At 32.2% G+C, this 19,327-nt stretch overlaps 7 protein-coding genes across 7 annotated transcripts; 6 read left to right on the forward strand and 1 right to left on the reverse strand.

Annotated features, from left to right (window-relative positions):
* Window positions 1–314: 314 nt before the first annotated feature.
* PPL_08416 (uncharacterized protein) lies at window positions 315–2,259 on the forward strand (the record flags this gene model as incomplete). The annotated part of the gene is made up of 6 exons (XM_020579233.1): window positions 315–389; window positions 515–554; window positions 1,450–1,828; window positions 1,895–1,990; window positions 2,122–2,144; window positions 2,216–2,259. 6 exons carry the CDS (start codon window positions 315–317, stop codon window positions 2,257–2,259), a joined length of 657 nt encoding a protein of 218 aa, XP_020431072.1.
* A 65-nt stretch (window positions 2,260–2,324) lies between these two features.
* On the forward strand, window positions 2,325–6,783 carry PPL_08417 (Rab GTPase domain-containing protein; the record flags this gene model as incomplete). Its single annotated transcript, XM_020579234.1, has 6 exons — window positions 2,325–2,377; window positions 2,539–2,666; window positions 2,723–4,868; window positions 4,927–5,255; window positions 5,337–5,639; window positions 5,711–6,783. 6 exons carry the CDS (start codon window positions 2,325–2,327, stop codon window positions 6,781–6,783), a joined length of 4,032 nt encoding a protein of 1,343 aa, XP_020431073.1.
* A 765-nt stretch (window positions 6,784–7,548) lies between these two features.
* On the forward strand, window positions 7,549–12,364 carry PPL_08418 (uncharacterized protein; the record flags this gene model as incomplete). The annotated part of the gene is made up of 3 exons (XM_020579235.1): window positions 7,549–7,787; window positions 7,941–8,194; window positions 8,235–12,364. The coding sequence occupies 3 exons, from the start codon at window positions 7,549–7,551 to the stop codon at window positions 12,362–12,364; spliced, it is 4,623 nt and encodes a 1,540-aa protein (XP_020431074.1).
* A 417-nt stretch (window positions 12,365–12,781) lies between these two features.
* PPL_08419 (uncharacterized protein) lies at window positions 12,782–14,870 on the forward strand (the record flags this gene model as incomplete). The annotated part of the gene is made up of 4 exons (XM_020579236.1): window positions 12,782–12,880; window positions 12,917–13,183; window positions 14,740–14,777; window positions 14,861–14,870. 4 exons carry the CDS (start codon window positions 12,782–12,784, stop codon window positions 14,868–14,870), a joined length of 414 nt encoding a protein of 137 aa, XP_020431075.1.
* An 81-nt stretch (window positions 14,871–14,951) lies between these two features.
* Window positions 14,952–15,859, reverse strand: PPL_08420 (uncharacterized protein; the record flags this gene model as incomplete). Its single annotated transcript, XM_020579237.1, has 2 exons — window positions 14,952–15,273; window positions 15,855–15,859. The coding sequence occupies 2 exons, from the start codon at window positions 15,857–15,859 to the stop codon at window positions 14,952–14,954; spliced, it is 327 nt and encodes a 108-aa protein (XP_020431076.1).
* Window positions 15,860–16,137: 278 nt separating this feature from the next.
* On the forward strand, window positions 16,138–16,299 carry PPL_08421 (uncharacterized protein; the record flags this gene model as incomplete). The annotated part of the gene is made up of 1 exon (XM_020579238.1): window positions 16,138–16,299. One exon carries the CDS (start codon window positions 16,138–16,140, stop codon window positions 16,297–16,299), a length of 162 nt encoding a protein of 53 aa, XP_020431077.1.
* A 396-nt stretch (window positions 16,300–16,695) lies between these two features.
* On the forward strand, window positions 16,696–19,289 carry trappc10-2 (trafficking protein particle complex subunit 10; the record flags this gene model as incomplete). The annotated part of the gene is made up of 6 exons (XM_020579239.1): window positions 16,696–16,734; window positions 17,006–18,505; window positions 18,591–18,682; window positions 18,768–19,021; window positions 19,121–19,212; window positions 19,272–19,289. 6 exons carry the CDS (start codon window positions 16,696–16,698, stop codon window positions 19,287–19,289), a joined length of 1,995 nt encoding a protein of 664 aa, XP_020431078.1.
* Between the last annotated feature and the right edge of the window lie 38 nt (window positions 19,290–19,327).

The following is a 19,327-nucleotide window of genomic DNA, read 5'->3' on the forward strand; positions in this document are numbered from 1 at the left end:
TGACAATCGAAACAATGTTGAATTGCTCTAAGCATTATTAGTTAGCTAAAATAAAACCATTGGTTTTCACCATATCTTGACAATAATTAAAAAGGTTCACGTTTCTCAGCTGCTCTTCTCCTATAGAATTCTCTGAATGATGATGGTCTTTTTTGTATACAACAACAATCTTTCTTTAACAAATCTAATACCTATAAATAAAGAATTTAACCAGTCAGTTTATTAAAGTTTTATTTTATTTTATTTTTTCACTTTTAAACGACATCTTTGATTTGATAAACAAACAAAAATATGTTTCGTTTAAAGTCGATGAAATGGAAGTACCATTGGGTTGCAAAGTTACATTCAAAGACACCAACGACATTCTCAATTTCCAATTAGACATTACGGTATCTTTTATGAAATTAAACAAAGATTAAAATAAATCTATACCTTTATAAATATTACATCCACTATCCTTTTTAGCCAATCTATGATTACATGTGCTTGTTTATATGTTTATTTTACTTTTTAGTTGAGCAATAGAACTAATTCTGTTATTGAACTCGAACTTTGTAATTGTTTCTGTTATTGAAATGCATGCTAATCCGTCATTGTCCAGTATTTAACCTTTATTTACTAATTTACTACATCTCGTATATTAATATCTTGGTGATAAATATTCAAATAATAATTAAATTATAACTATTTTTTAAAAGAATGGATTAAGATGTCTGTTTTCTTTTGTTTTGATTGCAAAAAAAAACCAAACCAAAAAATAATTAAAAAAAAATATTATTTTCAAATCAACATTTTTTTTGAAAAACTTAGTTTTCATATGATCCATAACACAAAGTTTGGAAGAAATATAAAAATGTCCCGATTTAGAATGTTTGCTAATATATTGGTATGATCATAGATATTAGAAAAGATTCTTTTTTTTTTCTTGATCCTCAATTCTTTTTAAAAAACTTTTGAAACTAAGTTTTCAACCTTTCTTTTTAATAAGGAGAGAATTTGCCTCATTACAACTAAACTATGCTTTTTTGTTTTGATCAAAACCAAATTTTTTCATTTTAATTTTTTTACTTTACAACCTTCAAATTTAACAACAAATACAATCTTCAAATTTATCAACAAATATAATCTTCAAATTTATATAATAGTTATTATTTCTTATATTTTTAAAATATTATATCTATTCTTTTTTTTTATTCTTTCTCTATTCTTTATATTCTTTATCTATTTATCTATTATTTATCTTTTTATATATTGTTTAATATTTATCTATTCTTATTTATCTATTTATATTTATCTATTCTTTATCTATTTATATTTATCTATTCTTTTTTTTTTATTCTTTCTCTATTCTTTATATTCTTTATCTATTTATCTATTATTTATCTTTTTATATATTGTTTAATATTTATCTATTCTTTAATTATTTATCTATGTCACACATTACTATAGGTCCTTTTAAGGTCAAAGATGTCCTAAAGGATGAATTCTTTACAACTATTTCTTCTAATCTATCAGAAGATCAAAGAAGATCTTTAGTACAAATTAATGATTTTCTTCATAAATTTATAATTAATAATCAAGATAATTTCACCAAAAATTTTCAAATTGTTAATAATATTATTGTTAAAAATGAAGATGTTTTGACAAATTTAGAAAAAACAACTACCCACCTCACTATCTCATATAATATAATAGCGTATATTTATAGGCGAATAATCGGTAGCGAAGTTCTAGAATCCAATCATATGGGAGAAGTTTGGAAATTGCTTCAATTTCAACCTATAAATATTCATGAGATAACTAATATAATTTCTGAAGAAGATACAAAGTATGTATAAAAAGTTTGTTTTATTTAAAAAATAATTCTCTGTTTATTTATATTTATTTGTAATAGAAAAAAGATTTTAGAATTATTTTTATCTTTCAAAGATGAATTCGATATAAAATCGAAATATTTTGATGAAGTACCTAAACAAGTGGCAACAAACTTGTATAATTTTCTCTACACCCAGCTCCAGTCTCATTTAAGAAACCTTACGAAAGTTATTAACACTTCTATTCAAAAGAATTTAATAAATCTTGAGATCAATGATAGTATTGACTCAAAGATTCATTTTTTAGATTTTATAATAAACAACAATCTTGTAAGTATCAATTTTTTTTTAATTTACAATTTTTTTTAGTTTTAATCAAAATTCCTAATTTTTTTAAATAGTTTCCCATCTTATCGGACCACCAAGTAAAGAATCTAGTAGATAAATATAAAATCGATACAACAATCAAACTAGAGGAACGGTTGATCACACTTTTAGCCAATCACAAAAATGGCAAAGTTTCTATTGATTTTAGTGACTTTAAATTTAAAGGTAAGTTTTAAGTATATAAAAATTAAGAGTATTTAATTTTAATTTATTAATATTAATTTTCTTTTCTAAAAATTTAAATAGAATTAAAAAAATTATTTTATTTTACACATTATGATCACCAAAATATTAAAGAACTTGGTTCGAAAGATTTCAATGGATACAAGTACTATAGATTGGGACTTGGTGGTCTATTCAACAAGATAAAATATACTCTGAAATACCTGAATCCTCTCAAAGCAGTAGAGGCCGATCTTACTGACGCACTCTCTTTACATATATTTTTTATTAAATTTTTTAATGGTAATATTTTTTTAATAAATATTAAGTTGAATTTTTATTAATTTCTTTTTTTATAGGACTAGATGATCCGAGCGATGTTTTCATCAGATTATCGAATTGGGGATTTGATTTTCCAAAATTACATCCCAAAATGAATCCTATAGAAGTTACATTCAATGAAGCTTCTATTGTCAAGATTGCACAATCTATACTTGGGGAAACCTATATGGATTATTCAAATGTTAAGCAATTTACCGACTTGGTCGAATTTGTGGAAAGATTAAAAATGCAAGAAGAAACTCCACACACAGTGGGTGAATATCTTTTATGTAAGAACGATAATCACAAGAATGTTGGTTTACCAGATAACATTTTCAAAGACTATATGCGTAAACATGGAAATCATTATTATTGTGCGAGTTGCTCTTCATATTATTTCAAGGAATACAGAAGAAAGGATTCGAAATCAATAGAAGTAAAACCAGCGAAAAAGAAAAAAATAACTAAATCAATTATTAGAATTGTAAAGTTTTTTTCTGAAACTGTAGAGAGATCAGATCTCAATTTATCATCAAATGTAATAGATCTAATACATCAACTAATTGGATTAATCTCAGAGTTTTTACATCATTTAAATTCTTCTTTGCCTAGGCCTATCTCATCACCTTCCAAAGCCATCAATGATCTCAAATCTAGACTGAAATCATTAATCAATCAATATGGTCAAGATCAAAAGTCTACCGGTACCCTTAAGGAGGATTCCAAGATATCAAATCCTAATCCAAATTCAAAATCGAAATCAAAATCAAAATCCAAATCAAAATCAAAATCAAAATCAAAATCAACCAGTTCAAACTCTCAAACTTCTGTAATTTTAGATCAATCATCAACATCAACAACAAACCCTACAACAGAAACAACAACAAACTCTACAACAGAAACAACAAATGAGGAATCTACTGAAAATAATCAATTTTATTCGGTAGTCGATCAATTTAGAAATATTCAAACTTCCACTGCATCACCAATATCAAAAACCTACACCGACCCTAACTATGTTATTGATACTGAGAAGTATCCAAGGTTTGTTGGTTCACCATTGAATACCTTCTCAATGACCCCTCAAGTCTCTTCACCCACGTCTTCTATTATCACTCATCACCCTCTGGATCCAAATGACATGTCACTCAATAAGGATAGAAAACAGTGTGCTACCGCCAATAGAATTCAAACATTATCAATGTTTAATGGAATTAGAAATACAAATTGGTTAGATTTACACCCATTCGTAGCTAACAACATGAGTGAATTCCCAAAGGAACACAAACTGATAATGCTCGATAGTCTTCAATCAATTCTATCCGATGGCCCCGGATTATCTTTGTTATGTGGATCTGTAAATTTACAATTGCTTCATACTCTCATCAAAGATGGTGTTGTAGTAGTAGTTTCAAAACAATCATTTCAATCTTCATTCTCATTGAAATTAAAGATATTAGATAAGTCGGTAACAAAAACTATAACAGTTCATTTAACACGTCATCCTTGTTTTTACTCTAAGGAATTTATCTCAGCATTCTATTATTTTGCAAATGATATTAGAGTTCAAAATAACAAGAACAATCACCACAACAACAATAGCAATCTCGATAACAATAGCAATAGCAATAGCAATATCGATATCGATATCGATAGCAATAGCAGTATCGATAGCAATAGCAATAGCAATAACAATGGCAATAGCAGTATCGATAATAATAGCAATATCGATATCGATATCGATATCGATAGCAATAGCAATAGCAATATCGATAACAATAACAATAACAATAACAATAATAATAACAATAATAATTATTATTCTATTATTCAAAATGATATTTTTAATAATCAACAATCTTCAAACTCCTCTTCCTCTAATAATAATAATGAACCATGTTTTCCTAATCGTCCTTATCTCTTTAAAATTAAAGAGTATATTGACAGCAAACCACCAAAAACGAAAACAACAAAACAAAAGAAAAAAAGAAAGTCAAGACATCTCAACCATTTGTATAATAAACAACAACAACAACAACAACAACAACCAGACACATCAACAACAACAACATCTAATTCTTCCAATAATAATAACAAGTTATCGATTAAAGAAAATATCGATATTAGTTTTTTTTATCATATCAAACGTTCAATCAGCGTTCTACTTATCCCACAAGTAAATAGGTATGTTTATAAAAAGGTATAAGTAAATTTAAAATTCTTTACTAATTGTTTTTTTTAGTTTTAATCAATTTTCTATCCACTATAATAAGACAGCTCTCGGTAAATTGTTAAATAATGAGAAGATCAACGTGTCAGATATAGTAAACCCCAAATTCAATTTAACAACATATGAGATGGTTGGTATTAGATCAAATGGTGATTCTTGTTATATTGTATATGCCAAGAAAAAAAAGAAACCAACAGCCAACAAACCAACAGCAACCTCTACAATAACAACAACAACAACAACCACAACCAACGAAACAACAACAGCTACAACCAACAATACAACAACTGAAACCAACGAACCAACAACTACTAAAACCAAAAACGAAATAGTTGTTACAAGTAAGTTTTTTTTTTTAATTTAAATTAAAAAAAGTTAAAATCATTAAAAATTTTTATTCACACTTTTCTAAAAACTTGTAGAAGAAATCAAATTATATGATAAAGTGAAGAAAGATCCCCAATGGAAAGAACTTTCAATCATTGCGGTTGATCCTGGTCGTAATCACAACACTTATTTATTCTATCCTGGTGGTCTTAGTGATGATAATGGACTAATTCCCAATACTCCACAACAATTGGCACAAATGGAAAAGAAATTTAGTCTTGACATGATCAGTGGCACTCATTATTACAACTCGCAATCAGGCAGGCGTAAAAGTATTAAAAAAAAAAAGAGAGGTAAACAAGTTGATGAATGGGAATCAAAAATCCCAAGTCTTTATGGTATGTAATAAAAAAATATAAAATAATAAATCGTTATGCCATCAATTATTAACAAAATTTTTCATTTTTAGGTGGTTTTGAATGTAACATATTATCAATAGATATTTATGAAAAGAGAAGGAAATATCTATTTGATAGACCAATTCATTTTGTTACAGATTCAAAAGAGATTGATCTATTGAATAAAGAGTCGGTAGATATTCAAAATCATATTGACCATTTGATATTGGAAATTGGCAAGCACGAACCAGATGATCCTGTTTATCAAAATTTAGAGAATCAACTTTTATCTTTTGAAGCTCATGGTACTGTTTATGCGAAAAATAGCAGTGGATCATTTAGGAAACCCGAGATTCAAGTAAACCCCAATAATACCGAAATCGATGGTATTATTGATCGCTTAGGAGAAACTACAAAGAATCTTCATGCTCTTATCGAAAAACGCCAGTCAATTCCAAGTCCTTTATATTCTGCAGCAATTGAAGCTCATAAATCCTATCGATTGGTTGATTCTTCATTTGATAAAAAGAAGAAACACAGTCAACTCTTAAAAGCCGACCTACTTTTGTATCGTGCAATTGAGACCACGTTACTTTCGGAAGAGTCCAAGCTGTCAAATGTTTCAACTATCACTCCGCTCAATGATATAGTTATGAATGATCAATCTAGTTCAATCCCTGCTCCAACTTCAACACAATCATCTTTGCCCCGACGAAAACGACGCTCCAAAAAACGTGCCGATGAACGACATGCCAAACATCGTGCCGCTGAACAACTCTCCAAATCTCTCTCCAACGATACAGTTATGACTGATCTACCTACTTCATCTACTACTACTACTACTACTACTACTACTAATACTACTACTACTAAGCCTCCACGTCGACCCCCTAAATCATCCTCCAAAGTTGGTCTACCTAGTTCCAAGACTGCTCCAACCTCAAAAAAACCATCTACATCCCGTGCCGGTAAAAGCTCCAAAGATACTGACGTAGTCATGACAGACCTACCTCCCGTAAAGAATCTACCATTGAAACCACTTCAATATATTTACAAACCTTTAGATCCAAAAGTATTGAATCTCCCTGAAGTTGTTCCTGTTGGAATCGTAGTTCCAAGATATCAGTCAACCGACTACTGCTAACCGATCAATGAACACAATGTATTTAAGCGCAAACAAGAACTCAATAAACATTATTAATTTCATATATTTCACAACCATATTTAAACACATAAACTATTTGTTATTATAACATTATTATATCATTACACGATGTCGTTATTATCACGGTTTAACGACGTCTCCAACATGGTGGACTCAGAAGTATCAATTCCTTTTACGCCATATTTTAAACGGACCCCTACTAAGCCCACCACCCCTGCCGGTTTAACCAAACGAACAGTGCCTCGCAATCACGCTAGTACTATGATGATAGTTAACGATTTTCTTTGCAGGAATGACCCTTTAAGATCTACTCATAAGAGCTTTTGCGATTTCTTTGTCAAAGTGTTATCCATGTATTCCATCTCCATAAAGCAAGCTTACGATTGGACCACTGCTACTTTTGCGGCCGACCCTAATTCGTCAAGTTTCAACACGTGGCTGAACTCGAATAAGGTAATGTTTGGCTCGATCCAGAAGTTTAAATTAGGTGACGACATCTACTCATGGATAGATGCGATCTATAATCTGGTTCCAGAGGAGCACCGTTTCAACTTCACAGAGGTATGGCTGACACCAGACGCCTTTAGCTTCTTCTTTGCCAACAGAATTCCTTACAAGGATTTCGCCGAGTTGTCCGCTGCTCTTGTAAAAGTTTTCGGTTGTAAGATTGATGCTGACTCACTGTATGCCAAGTTTTCACACCAAGTAGTATACGATCCAAAATGGTCAATCACCAGCTTCAACATGTCTTTCAACCGCCTTGCCAGAATTATGAATATGGGTGAAGCCATCAACGTCCGCATGTATAAAGCTGCATTTATCAACCTGGGCGAGATCCGTACCCGTTTGAGTGAATTTACCGATCTCTCACAATGCCTTCGCAAAGCTGAGGAGTTGTTCGCATTCCATTATTCAGCTAAGAACGTGAACCAATCCCATCTCGAGAAACTTGACGTTGCTGATCCATGTGGTTGGATTGACAAGCATTTCCCTGGTTTTGCTAACAAGTCGGTTGGTCAAACCACACATCACGTTTCAAAGCCTAGCTTTAAGTGTTTCAATTGTGGTCTCCCTGGTCACAAGTCTTTTGAGTGCCGCAAGCCGCGTGGCCCATATCACCGCGATAAACGTGATAGATTCAGACGTTCAGATCGTCGTTCAGATAGTCGCTCTGACAGACCCAAACTCTCAGATCACCCCAGTTCTGGTGATAAAAACCCTTACTTAAATAAAATGGTCGGCTCTGTCGATACGTCTTCTCTACCGTACGTTCCTATTTTCGTCAATGGAATCACCAAAGACGCTAAGCTTGACACTGGTTCTGAGATTAATCTGCTTTCTAGAACCGTTTGGAATAATCTTAAGTTGACCACACCCCTCACTCCTGCATGCATTAATATATGTGGTGTCAATGGTACCCACACGTTCAGATGGTATGGTCTCATTACTTGTCGGTTTCACCACCGTTAAAGGTCACCGTGTCCATATTCCAATGGATTTTATCATTGCGGATGTGGACCCTAAAGTATGTATCATCGGCGTAGATTCACTAGCCAAACTAGATTTTAGAATTGTCGATAATACACTCACTATTTCTGATAATTTAGTAAAAACATTCAGAAGAGGTGCCACCAATCATAGCGCGCTTCGTAACAACATCGATTTTCATGTGTCTGGACGAAAAAGGAAATCTACTTTGAAATGTTTATTTGCATCAACGCAAAAATGTGACATTTTGCACGAAATTACAAAAATTTGTCACCAAATCCACGTCACCAAGGAAAAATTAAAAACTGATTTTGAAAATTTCCATTTTGGGAATTTCAATAAATTTAGGTACTCTCCTATGACCATGGCCACTCTTAATCCAAGTAATCCTACTAACTCTGGCATCGAGCATATTAATACCGCTGATATTGCTGATAGTTACTTGGTATGGATTGACCCTGATGACGTGAAGACTCCACTGCCGACAGCTACTACTTTTACCACGAACGTCACCGCTGTTTCGGAGGATGGTCTTGATGGTGTTCGAGATGACATCATTAAAATGTTGAAAAGTGATTTCCAAGATGTGGTATCTCCAATGACTTCACCACCGCCATTCCGTGAGGATGTGGATATGAAGATCAACTTAAACGCACCTGTCCAGAAACAGAGGATGTTCCCTGTTCCGCAATCACTGTTAGAGGAACTACACAACCAAATCAAGGACTTGCTACATAAAGGTTTCATCGTTCCATCTAACGCTGAATACGGCGCTCCAGTATTGTTCGTTAAGAAGAAAACTGGTAACTGGCGTATGTGTGTCGACTACCGCCAACTCAATAAGTCTACCGTCAAGAACTCATATCCGCTTCCACGTATCAACGAACTGCTTGATCGTACCAAATCTGCTCACTGGCTAAGCAAGTTGGACTTGCTACATGGTTACCACCAACTTCGCATGAACCTACAAGACGCTGACAAGACCACTTTTCGTTGTCCATTTGGTTCATTCAAATACACGGTTATACCATTCGGATTATCAAATGCACCAGCAGTCTTCCAGTCTTTCATGGATTCTGTATTTAAATTGGAAGTATTTCAGAAATTATTATTAGTATACTTAGACGATTTATTAATTATGACCAATAATTCTTCTATTACTGAACACATCGATGGTATCAAGCATGTATTCACAATACTAAGAAAGAATAACTTACATGTCAACTTATCAAAATGCACATTCTTGGTTCGATCTGTCGACTACCTTGGTCACATGGTTGGTAATGGCAAAATAGACCCACTGCAGGACAAGATCGATTCTATCATCGCTTGGAAAGAGCCGAACAACAAAGACGAGCTACGTAGTTTCCTCGGTCTTGTTAACTACTACAATAGATTCATTCCGAGGTTAGCCACTGTCCAAGCACCACTCACTTTCCTACTTAGAAAGTTCGCTCCATTCCACTGGTCTGATGATTGCCAACTTGCATTCGATACTATCAAATCAGCAATTAAAGAGAAACCATCGTTGTTCCCACCAAATTACGATCTGCCTTTTATATTTGAATGCGACGCTTCCGATGTCGGTACCGGATATCGATTGTTTCAATTGGTAGACGGTAAAGAGAACGTAATCTGCTACGGTTCCAGGAAATTGAAAGATTCGGAAACACGTTATTCAACACTGGAAAAGGAACTATTAGCCATCGTTACTGCGTTGAAAGCCAACTACTATCACATCTTCGGCAGAGATATCGAGATTCGTACTGACCATAAGAACATCACCTACATCAACGAGGCCAACAAGATCGGTATCAACCAAACTATCAATCGCTGGATCGCACACATTAATCTTTACCAACCAAAGATCAAATTCATCAAAGGAAAGGACAATACGATTGCCGATGGTTTGTCCAGGTACACATTCAATGTATCCGTATCACTTAGTCATCCAACGATCGCCAACGATATCATCGACGGTTACCGCATAGAGGACAACTCCAATCTTAGTAACGGAATCACTGATTACACGACAATCAACGGTCTCCGATACACCCACGACGGTAAGATTATAGTGCCTAGAGTCATGTCAATAGTCAATAATTTACTATATCAAGCCCACGATTCTGAATTCGGTTGTCATAGGTCGGCCTCCAAAACTCTCCATTCTATATCCGAACTATACGTATGGCCGAACATGGCGGCAGACACCAAGAAGTACTGTGATGACTGTATCGTCTGTCGACGTGCCAGCGACCATGCACGAAAAAGAATTGGTCACCTGATTCCATTGCCCATTCCAGTCAAATGCTTCCAACGTATTAACATCGACTTCATACCAAATCTACCAGTCGAGGAGTACATGGGTAGGAAGGTTGACGCTATAATGGTCGTTGTCGATGCCTTATCTAAAATGACCAGACTGATTCCTTTAGGTTCGGACTATACCAGTAAAGAGGTGATTGATCTGTTTCATAAAGAGATCTTTAAACTCCATGGTATCCCTATTGAAATTGTTTCTGATAACGATTCTAAATTGACCTCCAAGTTATTCAAGCAATTGACGAAAGCGTACGGTATTCACCACTCCACATCGGCCGTATCCAATCAACAAGCCAACGGACAAGCTGAAAGAATCATTCGTGCAGTCAAGAATGCGACTAGAAAGCTTATGGTTGATGACCGTCTCCACAATACTACTGGTTCCTGGTCTAAGCACATCGATACTGTCGAGTTTTCATTGAATTCAACTGTTCATTCAACTACCGAGTACACTCCGTTCAAGATCTATTTGGGACACAATCCGTTAACACCACTCAACCTCGTCAAAGAATCGGATGCTCTGGTCGACGTCACAGATAAGCAAATCATCGAATCTATTAAGGAAAGGAAAGCAATCATTAAGTTAGTCAAACGAAACATCTGTGTTGGAAATCAAGAAATGAGATTTACATGGAACAAAGGTAAAAAAGAAAACCAAATCAAGGTAGGTGATTACGTTTTCTACAATAATAATAGAGATGGTAAGAAAAAGAAATTGGATGTGAGGTATGAAGGACCGCGAAAAGTAGTGGAAGTCGATAATTATAATAATATATTCATAGATGTGATTGGAAAAGATGGAATAAGCACAAAGAAGAAGAAATTTAATTCGAAACACATAATGTTATACGATCCAAAGATGAATGAAAATTTAATTAATGATGTCGACGACTTATTAGTCGAAAACGGTGCTACGGCGGAGACCGATCGGGGTAGTACCGTTGGCGATAGTTCAGACGACTATGACGATAGTCCGAGGCCTATACGCCGTCACACACGGAGGGGGCTGAAAAATGTCGAAAGTAGAGTAGACATAAATGTCGAACGTAGTGTTGACAGGGATGACATGGAGGATAATAAATTAAATGACGATAATGATAGCGACTACGATAATAATAATAATAACAATAACAACTACAACAACAATAACGATGACATGGATATGAATGACGATGATAGCGATAACTTACTTATTAATAATAATAATAACTCTAATAACTCTAATAACTCTAATAACTCTAATAACTCTAATAATAATAATAATAATAATTTAAATATCGATTATTTTAAATTTATTTCAAATGATTCAAAATTTCATCAAAACATCACTGCACGTGGAACTTTATCAAATAATTTATCAAAATCAATTTTGCGAAATGTCGAAAATAATTTTAACGAACTACGTAACGAAGTGGACAAATTCGATCATAATTTAAAATGCAATCTTAATAAATCGGAAATAATAGCGACAAAGAACATTATATCATACATCAACAGCGACGACTTCATACCAAACACTCCCTCTATTATTATTGCAGATGATGTCAAGGTTCTAGCATACACCAAATGGAGAAAGGATATTGTTGCCATCCTCGCCAAGCGCAAGTTCACTCTTGGTACTTCCAAATTAGCTCGTGTCGAATATTTGGTTAAGGTTGGAAGAGCTCTCGCTTGGGTACCGTTACCTGGTAATACTCTGGCGACTAAGTTTAGCTCTGCTCATTCAGTTCCAGATTCTACAGACGGATGAGTCGGCACCCGTCTCTCGCGTAAGTCCTGATAAGGTTTTCTTATGCAAAGCCGCGTATAAGTTTTTAATCCTGTCAGGCTGCTGCCTCGAAGAAGAAGGGCAGTGTTGGAATCGTAGTTCCAAGATATCAGTCAACCGACTACTGCTAACCGATCAATGAACACAATGTATTTAAGCGCAAACAAGAACTCAATAAACATTATTAATTTCATATATTTCACAACCATATTTAAACACATAAACTATTTGTTATTATAACATTATTATATCATTACACGATGTCGTTATTATCACGGTTTAACGACGTCTCCAACAGTTCCAGAGAACTATACCAAACCAGAAGTCACTATCACTCATAAACTAAGATTCAAAGGGTCCGATACAAAAAGACACCGAGATCTTTTATATTTGACAAAGATGGCAATTGGTTCTGAAATAACAAAAGAGAATGTGGAATCTTTCAAAAAACGATTCAATAGTTTGGTTGAGCTTGGAATGGACTTTGATTTCAATGTAGTAAAGACTTTCTCTGAGGATTTTAATCGAATTCAGCTCCAATCCACAGAAATTGATCAATTACGCGGGAAATTAGCAAAACATAATCTTGTTTTCAAAGTTCCTCAAGGTTTAAATGATCCACCAACTAAACGATCTGTCATATCAGCGACACAAAGATATGGTACCAATTTAATTCAACAAGCATTAAATATATTGGAGTACGTCAAACTATCAAACTCACTTTTGTTGAAATGCAAAGAAGAATTGAAAGTTGCTCTCATGCCTAGCGTTGAACTCTCTGGCCTGTGCTCTGAAATCCTAGTTATTTTGAATTCCAAGGATTTCCAAACTAATTGGTTTCATCGAATAGGTTATATTCGCTATTTGACTTGAGTAAATATTAGATTATTTATGTTAATATTTGTTATTAAATATATACTTCAAGTGCAAGAAATAAAAAGATATAAAAAAAATTAAATTAATTTTGTTGTTTAATACTCTAGATTTTTTTTTTTTTTTTTTTGGTGATAAAATTTTAAAAAAATGTTGATAAAATTAAACCATACGATTTTAATGGTATTTAAATATCCATTTGAGACAATGAGAATTTATTTATATTAAATATTTAACTTTGTTTTTAAGAATAAAAAAATTAATAAAAATGTTAACATTTGTGAAACATTTTATATTATTTTTGAAAATTAATAAAAACTTATTTTTATTTTATAAAAAAATTTTTCAATTTAAAAATCCCACCCATTATTTTTAAAGTTCAACACTCTGGATTTCAAAATCAAAGTTACCTGAAGAGAAATATTGGGTGGGATCTTGGGATTGACTGTGTAGTTTACATACTTTATTTAGATTAAAACCTTTGAATTTACTTTTAATATTCAATTATAAAAGGAAATTGTTGATATGAATTGACTTTATCAAAAATAACACCGTGAAAAAACAAAAATTCGATCTTTAATAATATAAAAGAAACTAAAAATAAATTGTCTTCATATTTTCAAAGTGTATCAAAACTGTGGACCAACTATGTTATTTTTTAAATCTCAATTTTCAAAATTATTATTATATATCATTTGATTCATTGGTCATAGTAGATATCGGTATTTGGTAAAGCGATTAAAAATTCATGTAAATAATTATTTATATTAAAAATTGATATTAACTTAACTTTCGGGTTTCTCTGTGTAAATTTATAAAGAATTAAGTTAATTTTTATTTATATTCATTTTACCGACTTCCTTAAACAAAACTTATTTATATTGTCTTTTGTGATTATTTCAGTAAATCATCTTTCAACATGTAAATTAATAATTACATTAATATCACTTTAGTGATATTTAAATATATTATATATTAATAGTTGTATTTTAAATATTTTTTAAAAATGGGTGATTTTTTGATCTTTCAAAGAGATTGAAAACACCTCCTGTTGTTCACTAAAACAGACCATCATTTTTAGTAGTTGATACTATATTCCTAGAAATTAAAAACCAATAGATCGAGAAACACAAAAATTTACTTATTCAGGTATAATACTCTGTAGATTAAATTTATTTTAATTTATTAACTAATATTTAACCTCAAGAATCAAATTTTTATAACTACCAATAAAGGTAAATATAAGGCTAATGGTTTTAAATATCAAGTTATAGTCAATCTAAATGGAAGTTTGGTAAAACTCGATGGTCCTTACTACGGTCCACGACCTAACTATAGCAAGACAAACCAACTTGCCCAATTTATTAGGTGTAGAACAGATAATAGGTGATAAAGCCTATATAGGTGATGGTAAGTTTTAATTCCTATTAAAAAAACTTTGAGGAGTCAATACAGAAGAAGAGAAACTATTTAAAAGTAGATAGTCACTATTCGCTTGGACTTTGAAAACCTGTTCCCAAGAGTAAGAAATTTTTCAATATTGGATAGACCATTTCGATCTGATGTTGTTATGTTATTTATTTAACATATTAATAATAATAATAGGGATAACTAAAAATAAAAATATTGTTTTTTAATTCATTTCATTTTTTAAAAATAAATCTTTTTTTTTTTTTTTTTTTTGATTTTCTCTATTTCAATAAATAAACCAATATTTACTCATGTCAATTATTTTCTTTGGTTGTGAACGTTGTTGTTTTTGTTGTTGTCTATTAAGGTTTTCATTCAATAATACGGACGATTGATCAATTGTTAAAATTGATGATTGATTTTTAAATTCATTCCAATCTTTTGCAACTATAACTTTTCTATGCTGAGATTCATCTATGCTCTGATTTCCACTATTTACATATAAAGTATAGTGATATACAAATTCTTGAAATGTACATTCATCTTTCATTTGATGACAATCATATAGTTTCGTAATATTATTTTCCAAAGTTTCCAAGGAATTTGAACTTATAGGAATAAAATATCTGTGGATAGAAAAAAATATCTATTAATATTTATTCAATTTAAGATATAGAACCAATCTTTTTTAATACTCTTTAACTTTCATTATATTTATATCTATTAATTTTTATTAATATTTTTCTTTTTAAATAAAAAATGATCATTTTTTTTCGAAAAGATGGATTTTTTGAAAGGACTCATTTTTATTGTAAAATCTTTAAAAAAATCTTCTCATCTTAATTTTTCAAATAAATAAATGTTTGAAAGTAAGAACTTCTTAAATTTAGAAATATTAAAAACTATTATATCTATCAAATCTTTTTTGATTTTATCTCTTTTTAAATTATATAATAAAAAGTCTAAAAAATTTTAATTTTTTTTATTTAATTTTCTAATTAATTTAAATTTTCTTTGATGCTAATATTAATAATCCATTTTTAAGGAAATCTTTGATATTTGACTTAATATTTCGAAAGATTATACACAAATTTCTGCTTAATTAATCTCTCTATTTTTTTTTTGAAATTTACACCTTTTTTTTTTTAATTTTTTGTTTTTTTTTTTAAATTAATTAAAATCAACTAACTTCATTTTTTTAATTTTCATTCAACAGACACTTCTTAGATTATATTTCACAAACAAACATTACAGATATTATAATTATATTTCTTTAGAATATATAGAATTTGATTTTAGTTTGATATTGTTTTAACACCCCTGCTATTATTATTAGCAGATTAGATCAAATCAGATCATTAGTTAGTTGTGATCATTTAGTTAGTTAAAACACAGTGATAGTGATAGCAATAGTGTAGATAGAGATTCACTGAAGTAAAGAGGCAGCAACGTTCAAAGAAAGAAGTTAAAAGATGTCAAACAATAACAATACACCAACATCAGCATCGACTTCATCTACTTCCTCTTCACCATCAAACACTACACCACTTGCAAACTCTACTCTATCTCCATCGGCATCAACTCTATTCGATCCGAATGTATCTGCAGAACATATTATCATTTCATGTAACTAAAAACAATCATAACAATCATAATAATAATAACAACAATATTGAATCAAACAACTAAATAACTAACAACATATCATATCATATCATTCAATTTTTAGATCAAGATGATTTCGGTGTTTGGAAATATTTGGAACCAGAGTTGAAATCACATCTACCTCTGAAGAATATCAGTTGGAAGACAAAGACAGGACACACAAAGATTGTAGAGTATATGCCAGTGGATATCGTCAGTCACGACGATGAACGACTGCGCAATCAGACATTTGAATTTGCCAATCTCTATCGCAAACCCTATCTCTATTTGTACTTGGTGCACTGCGACGACACCGACACCTACAAGAATGTCACGAAACCAAAGATACGCCAGTGGGTTACCAACATGGCGGACCGCCAGCAGGAATGGCTGATCGTTTACATACAGCTCGGTCAGAAGCGATTGTCAGAGACATTCGCGAAACTCTCGCGAACCGTCTACGATAAGATAAAGAACGATTTCAATGTGCGTAAAGACCGTTGCTGTCAGCTGCGATTCCTCGACGATTCGAATCAGCGCAACGACGAGCTCTGGGACGACCTGCTCTTCAAGCTGAAAGAGGGAATCATCTCGAGTGCCGAACAATACTTGACGCTCTACGAAGAGGAGATCCGAAAGAGTGACGCCAAGCGAACCAGTCTCGGTTGGAACTACCTCGGATTCTTCTTTCTAAAGGAGAGTCTCGCTCTGATATACGAGCGTGCATTACTCTACGAAGATGCGCTACTACAATACATAGAACTAGAGGTACTCTTCCAGGAGAATAAATCACAATTTGAAAAGGTTTCAGCTGCTAATGCTGCATCGGCGACGACGACGACGACGGCGACTTCGCCAACTTTGCCAGCTGGCGGAACTGCCACTACCACCGCCGCGGCAACGACAACAACTCCACACAATATGATTAATAATGATGGTGTCAATTTGTTTGATTCAACTACGAGAAGACACTATCGTGAGTTAATCTATCAGAAAAAGATAAGTCTATTTGATTTCAAACATTATCTCTTTGTTTGTCAGTCAAAGCTACTCTTTCTTTTGAACAGACCAATTGAAGTAGCCAACAAAGCGACATCATTCATTACCTCTGTCGGACACATCATTGCCAAGAATGAAAAGTCATTCTCTGTCTATTTCCGTGAAGCATGGACCATTGCTGTCTCCCTTGAAATTGTAAAAGCATGTCAAAATGCATTTGAAAAACTTACTGCCAATCCACAGCAACAAGCAGCATCATCATCGCTAACATCATCACAACAACAACAACAACAACAACCAAATAATAATAATAATAGCAATAGTAATAATAATAAGATTACTAAACAAATTACACCACCACTTGCAAGATTCTTAAATGCTTGGAATGGTGTTGGAAGTTTGGTTACCGGTGGAAGTCTTGGTAATACTCCGGTGACTGGAAACTCTCCGGTTTCGGGCAATGTCACTTCTACTCTGACAGGATCGGCTAGTTCAAATTCGCTGGCAGTTGGTTCATCAACACCACAGACACCAAGTGGAACGGGTGGTGGTCGTCTCACCTCCTCACAATCTCTAACCAGTGTACAGTCAATGCAGCTACAATCAACCAATTGGATGAGAACCAATAGTCTATCATTGGCAAGTGGTGATCTAGATGGTAAATTCGATCGTCAAGATCGTGAATCTCTCGACTTCCTACTTGCAGACCTATTGTTTGGTGCTGGTCAAATGTTAGAAACATTAGCAATTAAATTAGATCTAATTGCAAAAGATGATTTAGATTATACTATTAATAATAATAATAATAACAATAATAATATAAATAATAATAATAATAATGACAATAATAATAGTAATAATTTAACATCACCAACAATTACAATAACAACTACAACAGAAACAACAACAACAACAACACCACAGATTATTATACCATTCTATAAATATGCAGAATTAATATTTTCAAATGAATATAAACAACAAGAACAACAATTACAATCACCAATAATAGCAGTATCACCAACAACAACAACAACCATAGCAACAGTATCACCTGGTACTTCACCAACTAAATCATCTGTACTTAGTAATAGCAATGAGAAGAAGAATAATAGCATTCCAACAACAACACTATTTACATATCCACCATTACAAGTTGCATTTCAATCAACTAAACAATTTAAACAACTTTATATTGTAAGTAGTATAAAAATAGATATATATACAAAATAGATCTATTTTAGAAAACTAACATTTTTAATATTATTATTATAAAATTTAGAATGTAATGTCACAAGCAGATTCACTTTATATACAAACAAACAGAACAAGATCACATCATAGAGTGACCTATGCTGTTGGTAAGATGTATTTGTAAGTTAGTTAATCCCAAACAAAAAAACTATTATTATTATTATTGAACTATATTAAAAAACTAACAAAATAATTTTATTATTAGTAAACTTGGAGATTTCTCAGATGCAGCTGGATTCTTTAAGAGTATAGTTAATCTTTATTCAAGAGAGTCATGGAATTTGATAGAATATTCAATTAAAACAAAACTTTCATTCTGTCAAAAGAGATTGAACGATCTAACAGAGTATATTACAACATGCATTAGTCTACTATCACCTGGTATCTTAAAGACAGAAGAAGAGAAATCTTATTACCTCAATGAGATATTAAATATATCAAAGAACAATCAATTAAATAGTATGTTATAACTATTTAATTATTAATATTATGTGTTAAAAGTAATTACTAACAATCAAAACTTAACCACCTTACTTATTACTTTGTTTTATTTCTCAGTTGCTGTACCAATGCATCCTTTGTTTAAAGTGAAAATAATGACTGGTGCATTGGAATGTAGATTCTTGGATACTATTACTATAGATGTAAAGGTAAAGAGTAACTTGTTTACCTCGATCGTTGCAAGACATGCTGCTATCAACTTTATAAGGCTGAATTCAACCAGTGAGAAGTTGATATTCAACTTGACGGATTTCACTATTCACC

This window comes from Heterostelium album (assembly GCF_000004825.1).
Source record: "Heterostelium album PN500 unplaced genomic scaffold PPL_scaffold8, whole genome shotgun sequence".
Taxonomy (NCBI): Eukaryota; Evosea; class Eumycetozoa; order Acytosteliales; family Acytosteliaceae; genus Heterostelium; species Heterostelium album.